The sequence below is a fragment of the Pseudonaja textilis genome, chromosome 3 (assembly GCF_049901715.1).
Source record: "Pseudonaja textilis isolate UNSWEBS1 chromosome 3, rPseTex1.2, whole genome shotgun sequence".
NCBI classification, from domain to species: Eukaryota; Metazoa; Chordata; class Lepidosauria; order Squamata; family Elapidae; genus Pseudonaja; species Pseudonaja textilis.
In genome coordinates this window covers 43,509,575-43,523,281 of record NC_141992.1, presented here as the reverse complement: position 1 = coordinate 43,523,281, position 13,707 = coordinate 43,509,575, and the positions used below count along the sequence as shown (strand labels likewise).

The following is a 13,707-nucleotide window of genomic DNA, read 5'->3' as shown; positions in this document are numbered from 1 at the left end:
AAGTCTAATTCTAATTGTCTATGTAATATAACTTGGTTGGTAACATGGGAATATTTATCTTTTTAAAAATCAAATAACTGAAAGCAGTCAGAGCTTCAGTTAACGGGATACTGAATTTTCCTCATAATTACAAAATAATAGTGTGGCAAAATCCTTTTGATTTTTGAAATGGAGTAAAGGCTACTGAAGCTTTACGCTTGTTTTTCTACTATGCTTTCTGACAGTGCTTCAAAGGTATGTTTTATTTAGGCTGTAAAATCTGGGCAATATAATCTAACTTGCCTTCTTCGTTCCTCTAAATATTTTGAAGCTGCTGCTGTAATTTTCAGTGGAATGTGGAACAGTCAAATAACCATTGCCCAGGATTCCCTACTTCCCCCAAATAATGATTGAATTAAATGCAGGCCTGGTTGGGGGAACAAAGAGAGCCTTGACTAGCTTCTGAGAGTTAACGTTCCAGCCAGTTGTGGTAATGATCTACAATTCTGTGCATGAATCATGTATAGATTAAAGCTTTGAGGCAGTGGAAGAAGACTGAGTGTGAGTATGTGTTATACATACATACATACATACATACATACATACATACATACATACATTTTCTTAAGTTTTCGTGGATATTTATATGTATGGTATTCAGCTTTGTTCGGGTATTTTCCCACATCATTGTGGTTGTGCTTTTAAAGTTGTAGCGATGTTTCGGCAGAATCTCATCTGCCATCATCAGGCTTGTGTATTGACACAATACAGAAGACTGATGATGGCAGATGAGATTCTGTCAAAATGTCACTACAATTTTAAAAGCACAACCATAATGACGTGGGAAAATAGCTGAACAAAGCTGAATACCATGTGTGTGTGTATGTATGTATGTGTATGTGTGTGTGTGTGTTTTCTTAAGTTTTCGCGGGTATTTATATGTATGGTATTCAGCTTTGTTCAGGTATTTTCCCATGTCATTATAGTTGCGCTTTTAAAGTTGTAGCAACATTTCGGCAGAATCTCATCAGCCATCATCAGGCTTCTGTATAGTGTTCGTCTGTGAGTCAGACTTCTGTCTCACAGACAAACACTATACAAAAGCCTGATGATGGCAGATGAGATTCTGCCGAAACGTTGCTACAACTTTAAAAGCGCAACTATAATGACATGGGAAAATACCCAAACAAAGCTGAATACCATACATATATGTGTATACATACATACATACATACATACATGTTATGACTCCCCTTCAAAGTTCAAACGAACAAAACAGAAAGCAGCCGTTTCACAATTAAATCAAACGGAAAGAAGTCTTACAAGATAACGGCTGGCAGAAACCTCAATCCACAGCATAAATCTTTACTCTGTCCGGCAAACCAGTCCTGGCAATAAATCTCCAGTCTCAGAGCTTCTTGCTGTAACATCCTCACCCAAATAGTCACTTTGTTCCTGGCAAAATGTACCAGCCCAGCTGTGTCCTTTTATACTCATTGAGGCAACATGCTAATTTACTGACTCGCTCTCCTCATTCGCTCCAGCTGATTTTGCCTTCTCAACCGTCTTCTGTTTTTTACATTTAACCACAAATTTTCCAAGTTCTCATCTCCACTAGAAGACTCTCTCAAAACTTCCCTGTCAGCCATTCCCGGCTGTTGATCAGATAAGGAACCAGAGGAGGTCAAAGGTCCTGACAATTCTAATACATCAGGTCTGTCGTCCTTTGTCACGTCCATCTCCTCATCCTGGTTACCAGTCCAATCACTGAGCCATGCCGGCTCATATTTTTCTGCCATGACCTCCTCACTTGAACTCATATCAGTCACAGGAGCTGAATCCAAGCCTGGAGCCACAACACATACATACATACATACATACATACATACATACATACATGCATTTTGTAGGTTTTCATGGGTACAGGTATGCAGGTCTTGGCATGTTTGGGTCTTTTCCCATGTAAGATTGAGAGTATCTTGGCGTTGTTTCAACAAAGTCCCACTCGCCATATTCAGGCTGGTTTTTTCGGCTTCGTGCTTGTGCGAGCAAAGCATGATCAGAGCTGCTGTCTCTCTATAAATACTGGTGGGGAGGTTGGCTGTGTTGTTGTTTCTTGATTGGTTGATGGAGTTGATGTTTGCAGATTGGTTGGCTTTTTCATAAGAACATGTGTGGCTGAGGTACTGGCTGTGTGTCTATCAGCCTTCTGTGTTGTAACAACCAGGGTAATGGGCTGTGTGATGACCTTCTGAGTTCTATTGTTGTGACATCCTGGGTCTTGTGCTGTAATCTCCTGAGTTGTTGGCTATGTTGTAACATCCTGAGGTTTTGTGGTGTAACCTCCTGAGCTCAGGATATCACATCACATCACGGAACTAACTAACCCTAACCCTAACCCTAGCTGATTTCCTTTTGTTCATGTCTTTGCTCTTTTCTCTGAATCAGCATACTTCAGCATTTCAAAAGCATCTTATCCACAGTTACTCAAACAGTTCCACTTGAGCATTTTTGCATGAGTGCATAATCTGTTAATGTGGAATAAAAGAGTGTAAAATCAACCACATTCTAAAAATGAATAGCTTGGACAGTAAATGATCATATAGTCATAAAACTGAGCAGCAGTACTGAATATTTTGGTTAAAAAAATTAAAGCTCTGGGATACTTTGAATGTAATTTCTTTTTTAAAAATAGTCCCTATTAAGGAAATTACATCTATGACATCTTTTGGGAACCTTTCATAGTAGCAATGGTTAAAACAGTTCTAATTTCCCTGTTTTTGTTGAAAGAGGACTGAATACAGTTGCAGAATTCCTTAATTACTGGGGCACTGTAGCTTTTTTACTCTATTTTGCTTTTTAACAAACTCCAGCATTCATACAAGGTTTTCCTTTGTCAATTTCCAGCTTTGATTTATTTACTTAGCAATTAATCTGGCCACCTATGGATGGCTATGTAGGAATTTAGGGCCTATATTAAAATAGAGTGAAAGTTCAAATCCTTTGAACATCGTGATGTTCTTATTTTTATATTTGGTGAAGAGTTTAGAGAGTCAATTCAGCTAATCATAAACTGTGAATAGTTTATAATTTATCAGGACACAGGTAACAGATCACAGATTACACACATATTTTTCAAAAAGCTGTGTATCTTTTGGAATGAAGACTTAGAGCAAAATCATAATTAATAAGCTCATTGAAAGAGGAAAGCATGACCTAGTGAATGACCTCCCAATCCATTCTGTTTTCAATATTAGTTTCTTTAGGCATACTCGTTATTTGGTCATTTACTAAATGATAGTCCAGTGTCCAATAATAAGATAATTTTACAGTGATTGGATGAATTATCAATCTTGTATGACAGCAAAACAAAGTGAAATAAAATAAACCTCATTACTGTACATAAAAGAATTGACTATTGCACATTTCTTTGTGTGTCTAAGACTAGCTTTTGTTAAATACAGATTAATAAACAGCAGGATTACTATTTTTGTTAAGATTATACTTTTGAAACAAAAGTAGCCAATTTCATAGACATTTTTTCTCCTGCCTCTTTTATAAATAGATGATCGATATTTACAGTTATATTATGTTTTCTTTCTCCATTGTTCCTCAGTATTATTAACCTGAGCTAAATTGTGCTGTAAGGATATTCTGCCCCGCCCCCATGGTGCTTTGATTCTAAAGAATTATGCATTGTGTCCACATTTTCACTGGGTAGATATGATTCAGTCTCATCTCCTAGGCGTCATCAGCAATTCAAAAAAATGTACTGTTTGTTTTCCCTAACTAGGAGTGGTGCGTAATCATAGTTATCAATCCATAGTAATATCAAATAAGGAAGCCTTCTCTAATCTGCAGACAGAAAAAGCTAGCAACAGTCTATCTTTCCCAAAAATTTCAGTATAATTTGTAAGACCCTTGGGCAGGTAAATTCCTTAAACCTCCCTGCCTTTAATCTCTCTTTCACTTCCTTTCTACCAACCATGTACTTTTGGAGTTATTTGTTTTTTATGTGGTTGCTTTAAATCCACCCCACCCAGGCTGCCACCCAATATTTCCCTTTTTAAAAGAAAATCAAGGCTCTAGCTCATACATGAGTGCTGCAGTGCATTTTAGGCCCAGAAAAACATCAATAAACATAACGTTCCATTTACTGCCAAAGGGATTATTTAAAAAAATCTGGCTCTGTCTATTTAATTATCAACATTCTGTGAGTCTTGAAAGCTGTATGATAATACTTGTAACTAACAAATATAAAAGATAAAGCATTCCTAGGTAGCTCATAGAACTGTCTCAATTCAATGCCAGAGATTTAGACTTCTGAGTTGATTACTAGGAGGAAATATTTATATTCTTCATGGTGGCAAATATTAGGCTCTAATATAGAGTAATATTTTTTCTTAATAACTTGTTAAGTTGGTCAGTTTCAAGTAGAAAATGCTTCTCAGCTTCCAACTTGTAGTTTTAAAGTATAAATAAAATACTGTATATTAGTCTAGAAATTGGATATTGTCAGCTGGTGCTCCATTCAAAAGCCAAGAAAGAAATACTTAGACTCCATTAATTAGAGAAAAGATATCTTTTACTGGAAATCAAGTGATAGCAACAAAAGAATTCTGAATCTGAGAAAATGAGCGCATAAATCACATATACAAAGTGATGGCAGTGTTCCCACTCCCAATAGTTCAATTGGCTCATCCAATCAGAAGTTGTGTATAGCATCATGTGGGCATCTCCAGGTGGTGATGAGGCCTCTGTCCATTGACACTGACATATTTTGATAAAGAGTTGCGGCTGTGCGTAGCATAGGATAGAAGCCTAAGCAAGAATCTCCCCTCCCCCACTTATACAGTTCTGTTTTGTAACACCTCCAGCTCACTTCCCATAACCATGTCTCCCCTTCTCCCCCATTACATATGACAGCCGAAAGATGCAAAGCAAAGGAAGAAAATCTTGAAGGCTGACAGATATTGTCTTAAAAACATGACACAGCTTTATCTACAAAAGTATGAAAAGTAGTGATCAGTAACCTGAAATACAATTATATATTAAACGCTGGGTCTGACTAAATTTTCCTTTCCAATCTATTAGCACTAATGCCTTAGAAATTAGATATTTTTGTGGTCATCATTTTTTTATTTGAGAATTTAAGAATTCTCAGGCAGATACATCAGGATCCAGAGATTTGTTAACTTTGCATTTTTCTGAAGATATCCTATAATGTTGTTCCGCCCTTTGCTTTAGATCAGGGGTGTCAAACTCAAGGCTCGTGGGGAAAGCCTGGAAATAGCAAAGGATCGGCCCACAGTGCCTCTGCTAATGAAAAATGGGGGCCCAGGGGACACTTGCAGCCTCCATGGCCCATTATTGGCCTGCATGGCCTCCAGCAGCACCCTGCCAGCCAAAATGGGCCACAGGGTGGCCGCATGCAGTCCCCCATGCCCCATTTTGGCTGTCAGGGTGCTGCAGGAGAAGGACATCCCATTTCCCCCCTCAATGGAAGAGAACTACAATGCTGATCCAGCCCTTGAACAAATCCAGTTTGACAGCCCTGCTTTAGTTGTTGCAAGTCAGAGAAGACTTAGGCAAAGAGTTCATTATGCAATCTCCATATCCCCTTTGAGCATCCCTTTTTCCTTCATTAACATCTAATGATTAAACAGCTTTAATCTCTTATTTATGGAAAACAGATCTCTCAGCAGTCATGCTAGCTGTAGCAACTTTTCATTGCAGTGAGCTGAATATTCAGTTCTCCATAAACAAGAGCATATTTTATAGTCAATGTATTCCAAAAAATTAACAGAATTGCAGATTCAAGTATTTTCTTTTTTTCTGCTCTGTATCTCATACTAATCATTTTTGTTGAATGACCCAACTATTCCAGATTTGTTAAATGTATTTCATAAATTTTAGATTTTTGTTGCTTCTATCTTCTGCTTAATTTCTTAAAACAAAAATATTGGAAATATTTTCAATCTTATAGTGGTTGATCCAATGTGCTCTCTTTCCAGTTCTAAAAGATCTTTTCAAAATTGTATGTTTGTATTTTGTTTTGTTTTGATGTGATCATTATTTTCAGTCTCTTTTCTAACAATCTATGTCGTAGGAGTTGCTTTTTTATATTTTTGTCCACATTTGAGTTCATTATTATTAACCTATTTAGCATTCTTCCTGGATTTCTTTTCTGGCTGGTGGACATTAGCATTTTCTTATTTTGCTTTGGTTCCAATATTTTTCCTTGCCTTAATTTGCCCTCCATTGTAATATTCTAAGGAAAACTCCCACTTTTTTTAAGGAGAAAGGAGTAAGAGTCAGGCCTTACCAGGTTTCACACGGTCAATAATTGTCTCTTTGTTCTTAGGGATTCATCTTTATAATATACCTTGTTTCCTTCTCTGGCATGCTTTAAGGTGGATATATATGTTACATCCCTTCTCAGAACTGTTGTTAAGAGGAAAGGAAACATCTGCTTGCATTAATGTTTTTTTTTTAATTGGTTTCATTGTCTTCCCAGTGTCATTCATTCAATGGTGGGGTTGCATCATTGCACAAGTATTATAAACTATTCTGTAAATATGAAGAGATTTCTCTTGGTCTTTGTTGATACAACTACTTTTGTGCTTTAGAAAGTGAAAACATGGTTAAAAAAAATAGTTAAAAGTTGCATTTGAAGCCTTGTGTGCATGCTGATGGGTACACATTGATATACTGCACATATGTGTATATATATTTGCATTGTTCTCTATTAGGTGAACAGATAGCTGCAAATAAGTCAAAGATTGCTAAAAATCATATAGGAAGAGAAGATATGTACCTAGAGTTTATTCATATTATTTCTTCCATATAGAACAGATTATAGAAACAGTAACTACAGTGGAAATATAATATATAATTCTAGTCTGTTTATAAGATCTGGTTGTTGTAGACCTAATGATTCCAGATGCAACTAATATTATGGTTTGTTGCATAGTTAACCAGATGTTTAGACTGGATTTGACATTGTTAGCAACCTAACAAGTCCTTCCCAACATCCCAACACCATCCAACAGATGTTGTTGGATGGTGTTAAAAGTATTATTCCAGGATGAAAGATGGTCCAAATAAAGCTGCCTTTTGTGATTGGTGTCGATTTTGTCAATTCCAGTAGTGTTCAAGTGCTACTCCAGATGTTTTTGGATGGTACCCAAGGCACCTATTACTATTGCTACTATCTTTGCTTTTGCCACAGTCGTTCTACTTCTATTTGCAGGTCTTGGTATTTTTGTGATTTTTTTTCCATAGTTCTTTCTTTTCTCTTCTGCTGTCTCCAGGTAATGCCACATTCATTGTTCAGACTTTTCTGTCTTTCTTATTGTTAAGGCTGAAGTATTGTGTAGCAGGTGTGTATTGTGTAGCAGGAATTCTAAAGTCCCAGAGTAGCAACTTTAGCTTCATTTTCTATTACTTTATCTATTTTGGGGTCCCACCATTCTTGCTTGCAGGCAAATGGCATTTCTTGTAGATCTTTCAATGCACCATTGTTATTACTTTGTCATGCCAGTGTTTGTAGTCAATCTGCGTGATCTTGCAGCAACTAACTGATCTTCTTGTAGCAGCTAACTAGGTGGTCCACTGTTTCTTCAGCTTATTTGCAGAGGCGGCATTTGGTGTCTGTTGCTCTCTTCTCAATACTGGCTTTGTATGCATTTGTTTTAAATGCTTGGCCTTATGCAGCCAGAATTAGTCCCTCTATTTCATCAGCTTCCCTCTTCTTAGCCACTGCTGAGTCTTATAATCTGATTTGCCTGCTACTTTTTAAAGATACCTAGCCATGCAATACTTTGCCATGCCATGTGTCTTCTATTCTTAACTACTACTACTACTACTACTTCTACTTCTACTTCTTCTTATTATTATTATTATTATTATTATTATTATTATTATTATTATTATTATTATTATTATTATTATTAGTTTTTATATGGTGCTTTATAGTGCTTTTACTGCACTATTCTGCATTGCTGTTCCTCTTATTCACAGTTAAAGCAATTTGTACATTTCATAATGAAACATCCCCATGATTAATATGTAGGCTTCAGAAGTTGTCATGTCTCAGCCCCTGGATTTAGCTTTTTATGTAGAAGGAAGGTTCTGAATAGTTTTAGTAATGTTGATTCTGAATGTATTGCTGCTACTGTAAAAAATGGATTGATATGTTCTTTTATTTAGCAGTTCTGAGTGTAGATTTTTTTTTCACCAATTACCACAAATAAAGAATAGTTCATTAGTACCTGATTAAGTTGAAAAATCATTCTTAAAGTAAATTTCAGGCAGTCTGTTTTAAAGTCCATGTAAAAATTAAATGTAAAATCCATATTGGAGAGAATTATCTTTGATTAGTTTATTATATTAATAATTCTTGCTAAAGCAAACATATGCATGAGTCATGATGTCTTGAATTTAACATGGCAGTTCAGAAATCCAGGCTCTCCTAACTATGGAATGTTGTATATTTGTACAACCCTAAGTGTATTATGATTGTTTGCTGATAAAAATAGATGACAGTATTGTGAAGTGAAGACAATGACACATCTGAGTCTTGGAAGGCGTGCTGAGCATTGACTGTATGAATATGAAGTACACTGGGTGGGGTTTCTTTTGTGCTGAATTTTGGCATGGAAACTCAAGTCTAAAGTAAGGCAAAGTAGCAGGTTTTGTAAACTGCACAATGTACACTCAGCAAGGGTTGTAAAAAAGCAAGACCTCCTCTCCAGGTTCTAATAGACATAATCAGAAGAGTTTAGAGTTAAAAATATCTCTATAGGTATTAATCAAGCCATAAAAATGTAATTTATCATAATTTCTCTTTCATATGTAAAACATTTTTTTGAAAAACAGGAAACATTTAAATTTATTCCTTGTCAATCCCATAACCTTGAATGGAATGCATTTCTTTGATAGAGTTACTGCTAACAAGTAGACCAATAGGGAATCTGGGATCACAGGGCTGCATGCTGACATTAATCTAAACCACTTTTCCTAATTTAAGTATCCTTTTAAAATATAGATTTCAGATCCCATAGTTTTTCAAGAATTTTGCATCCATAAATATAAAGCATGCCCAAATTTTTAACTGCTAGAGTGATTTCATACTGTGAATTCCACCCATATTTAACTGAAGCCTCCCCCCCTCCCCAATATCTCCTACAGCAGGACTGCAGAACCAGACAGATTTTGTCTTAAATTGTATGGATTTCACCTCATTATAACCCTCTTTTGTTCCAAAGTGAAGAATTGATGTACACTGATTCACAATTTGATGGTTGTGGTTGAATGGATCCCCAACTGGTGACAGCATCTACACTACCTATTTGATCTCAAACAGGGGGGACTATATTAGGACATTTCAGAAGAATAAGCTAGATTGGGAAATAGAAAACCATTCTGGAAGAAGGCAATGAAATACTAATGCCTATTGGATATGGAGTAACCAGAAGAACATTTATCTTATAAAACTTTTTTATTTTACTTAGTTGGGTTGATAAACTGACTTTATTGCAAAACTTTGCATTTAGAATTAGCCATGCATTAAAAGATCACATTATGTATGTGATTCCTTCAAAGTTAGGGTTTTTTTATATATATATAATGAATACTGATAGAGCAAAAGTTTATCAAATTACAGACTCTGAACTGTTTGCTCACAGCAATATAAGTGTCATCCCATCTGGGCAATCTCCTCTGGCCAAATCAAGTAATAAAATTGTTATTTTAGCTCTAAGAAGTGAAGGAGGACTCTACAAGATATGTAAATATGTTCTAATACACTTGTTCTTACTGTGTGACTAATAGAAGCAGGACTAAATATGTTCCTAGCTTTAGGGCTCCCATTTATGCTGTAAAGCAGGGGTCCCCAACCACCGGGCCGCAAAGAAAATAAAAATAAAATAAAAATGGCGGCTTTCTTCGCCTTTGGTGAATGCTGCTGGGATCAGGGATCAAGGACACAAATGAAAGAAGGGGAGGGAGGAAGCAACCAAAGCCTGTCCTGCTCTCCGGCTCAGAGGCTTCGGTTTCCTCCCGCCTCGTTCCTCTCTCAGTCGCTCTCTTGCTCCTCCACCAGCCCAGGAAGAAACTGCTTCAAAGAAGCCGGCAGGGTGGCTTTTCCTGTCGGCGCAGCTCCTCCAAAGCGCCCGTTCACCCCCACCCCTCCGCCTGTGGTTCAATCCAGTGCTCCGTTCTGCCTGCCTGCCTGCCTGCCTGCCTTCATTTCTGGTTGTTTCGGAGTAGCTTTGGCTGAGAATAATAACTATTTGCCTCTTTTACTCAGCCGAAGCTGCTCCGAAACAACCAGAAACGAAGGCAGGCAGGCAGAACGGAGCACTGGATTGAACCACGGGAGGCGGGGTGGGGGTGAACGGGCGCTTCGGAGGAGCTGCACCGACAGGAAAAGCCACCCTGCCGGCTTCTTTGAAGCAGTTTCTTCCTGGGCTGGTGGAGGAGCGAGGCAGACACCTGAGGGATGAGGCTGAGGGAGGCAGGGTTGAGAGGTGGGGCTTCTCAGCCATCCTGCAGGGACTTGTCCTGAGCCTCCCTGAACTTGGTGGTTTGCTGGCAGACGTTTTATTACCCGACTAGGTAACAACATCAGATGTTATCTAGTCAGGTAATGAAACATCTGCAAGCAAACCACCAAACTCGGACTCCTCCCCCTCCCCCCCTCCTTGAAAAAAGTGTCTCTGCGTGAAACTGATCCCTGGTACAAAAAAGGTTGGGGACCACTGCTGTAAAACTATGACTTATAGTGACTGCCTTGTGCTAAAATATACTAGAATTACAGAGGCACCACTGATATTTTGGGAACACATAAGGTTGTTTCAGATTAGTTGATATCTGTGAACGTCACTGTATTCTCTAGATGCATATTACTCAATTCCACAAACTCCTTTCTTCCTGCCTGGTAAAATTCAGTTACCATGGTTGAACATTCAAGAAACAGTAGAACTAGTTTTTTATAGAAATGATTTCTTTCCTTTGCCAAAATCATACCAATATTTGGCTGGCTTTGGGCACAGCCCCTTTCACTTTATTAAAAATATTTCTTTCATTTGGATATAATAGGAGATAAGTGAGTGTGCTAATTTGAATGGCAGTTAATTGTGACTGACATATTTGTGTGCACTGTTAACATGCATGCATCCACCATACCATTTTTTCCAACTAACTTGTTGTTCCTTTGCTTTGCAGAGCAAAGAAGTTGGACAGCAGCTCCAAGAAGACCTGATGAAAGTTCTGAATGAGCTCTACACGGTAAATCCAGTTTGCTTCTTTTTTTTTTTTTTGCTCTTTTTAGAAAGTCGTGACAAATTAAAACGTTTACCTTCCTCTGTGAAATTATTTTCTTTTTCTTCTATGGTTTCGTTTTAATTCTCTGATTTCAATCCTTGTTGCCTTTGCTGCTGTTGTGGGATTACTTTCGGCATTGAGTGAACATTGGTAAGTGTTTAGTTAAATCATTGGGCTCTTGGTTGGATGATAGTATCAGCTTTGAGGTCAGTTTTGGCTGCAAACGGATCAAACACAATGGGTTCTTTCATCCTAAATGTAAGAATGCATGAAGCACAAGCTTTTGTCGTGCAATACACTTTTATCTAAATTATTATTTGCGTTAGATGCTTGTATATATATATATTTGATTTGGATTTTTAGAAGATTGATAGCAGTAGGTTTTGATTTAGTAAACCACATGCTGTATTATCTACAGCCCAGCCCTGGTCCCCAGGGAAGAAAGAGAGTCTGTTGAGACCTAGCCTTTTGTCAATTGAGTACAAATAAATATTCAGAAATGCTCCATCCTTAAAATGCTAGTACAAAGCCAGTAAAAGGGTGGCTTATTTTTACTGAGCATGATGACTGCATCATAAATAAAGAGGAGGATTACAAGTTACACAAGTGTTGTGCCATTTTTAATTAATTTATTTATTTGTCAAACATGTACAAGATAAGTATAGGCATGAACATCAACATGAACAAAGGAAGTAAATACAGATAAATGGGGACAGTAAGACAGGGGTGGTAGGCATGCTGGTGCGCTTATGCACACCCCCTTTATGGACCTCTTAGGAATGGGGTGAAATCCATGGTAGACAGTTTGAGATTGAAGGTGCGAGGGTTTGAGGCTGTAATAATGAAGTTGGGTAGGGCGTTCCAGGCTTTGACCACTCTGTTGCTGAAACATTCTCAGAGTAACATTTTGGATCAAAGATGCTGTTTACTAATTGGTAAGTATCTTTGAATGAAGCATTAAAGAAAATGGCAAAGGAAACTATATGAAGTGACATGAAACATTAGTTTATTTATTATACTAATTATAATAATGCATTGCTGCATAAAATCATTCCACATTTCCATTGCTGTCCTTTTGCGTCCTTCCTCTGAAATTTCAAATCTAATATGATCTTTGCATGCTCCACATATCAGTCATATTACCTACAAGTTCACTTGTTTGTCCATCATCTAGACCAGGGCTATCAAACTCACAGACCAGATGCATCACTGGCTACGATCACGCCCAGTTTAGCGAAGGGGGAAAAAGTCACGATACGTCACATGATGCTGCTGTGACGATGCAAGTTTGTCACCCCTGATCTAGACTCACTCATATAATTTTCTTTTAGCAATTGTTGGTTAAATGAGCAAACCTCTCTTTTCTTGCTAGTTGTTTAAAGTCACCCTCTAGTGAGCTAATAATTAAGGTAAGATTCTAATTGTGTTTTTTTTCAGGTTACAGCTAGCTTTCCTCATGCTAATTGGAAATTGTGGTGGCTTATTTCCATCCTCTCTGGAGATCACTAGCTTGAGGAAAGCAGTTCTTAGATGTTCTACTCATTTTCAATTGTGAAGACTTCCTGTGTCCAATCACACTTGGCCAATAAAGAATTCTAATTCTAATTGAGATGACCCAAACACCAAGGAAGAATCTGATTGGCACAAAAGTGTGCTGATAAAAATTCTGGCCGTCTCTTCTTTCATGCTTGAAGGGGAAATATTTAATGTTTACTAAACCTGTTTCAGGTTTGTTAAACTTAGAAACTGAGAGCAAATTACTTCTATTTTGAAATTTGGGCCCTTTGAATGTTTTCTTTCAGGCTTTTTTCCCCAAACACCAGACAGTTTCTGGATTTTGTTGGTCAGCTAGGGTGATTGCGTTGGCAAATACTTTTCGCCACACCCTGTTGCCACATGAAAAGATGTTTCATAGAAACTCTTGAGGCAAAAGCAACGAGACCCTGAAATGAAGTACAACTAGTAATCATGATGGCCTGTATACAGGCTGATTTTGCAATTTTGTCTAATTTATATAAATCAGCAAATCACACAGGGATAAAGATTGTATCTTATTATAGGCAAATTGGAAACTGTCTTCTGGCAGCTGCGAAGCCTAAAAGCTTTCTATGGTGTTTCTTATTATTAAATTGAATTCCAGCTACAGATGTTCGGCATTTTGAACATACAACTGGTTTGGTGACATTGCAGAAGTGCTTTTAAAAATGAATAGAGGATTTGTCTTGTTTGTGGCTTTTAACCTTGCTTTTTAGAAAAAAAGGAGACCTAATAATATTCCTATAGGAAGGATCTTATACTGGTTTGTAACAAATTCATTGAAGGAATGTAATTACTAGAGTCCAGTGCGGCGTGACTGCAAGGAATTTAAGAATATTGATTAGTTTCTTCCCTTTATGAATC

General features: G+C 37.4%; 1 protein-coding gene across 6 annotated transcripts in view; it reads left to right on the top strand.

Moving 5' to 3' along the window:
- SRGAP2 (SLIT-ROBO Rho GTPase activating protein 2) overlaps window positions 1-13,707 on the top strand; it is a 243,082-nt gene that overhangs the window by 142,102 nt on the left and 87,273 nt on the right. For all 6 annotated transcript variants that reach the window (XM_026715646.2, XM_026715644.2, XM_026715645.2 and 3 more), the window contains exon 5: window positions 11,209-11,271. In XM_026715646.2, the coding sequence (XP_026571431.2) occupies window positions 11,209-11,271 (63 nt within the window). The remainder of the gene's footprint in view (window positions 1-11,208; window positions 11,272-13,707) is intronic.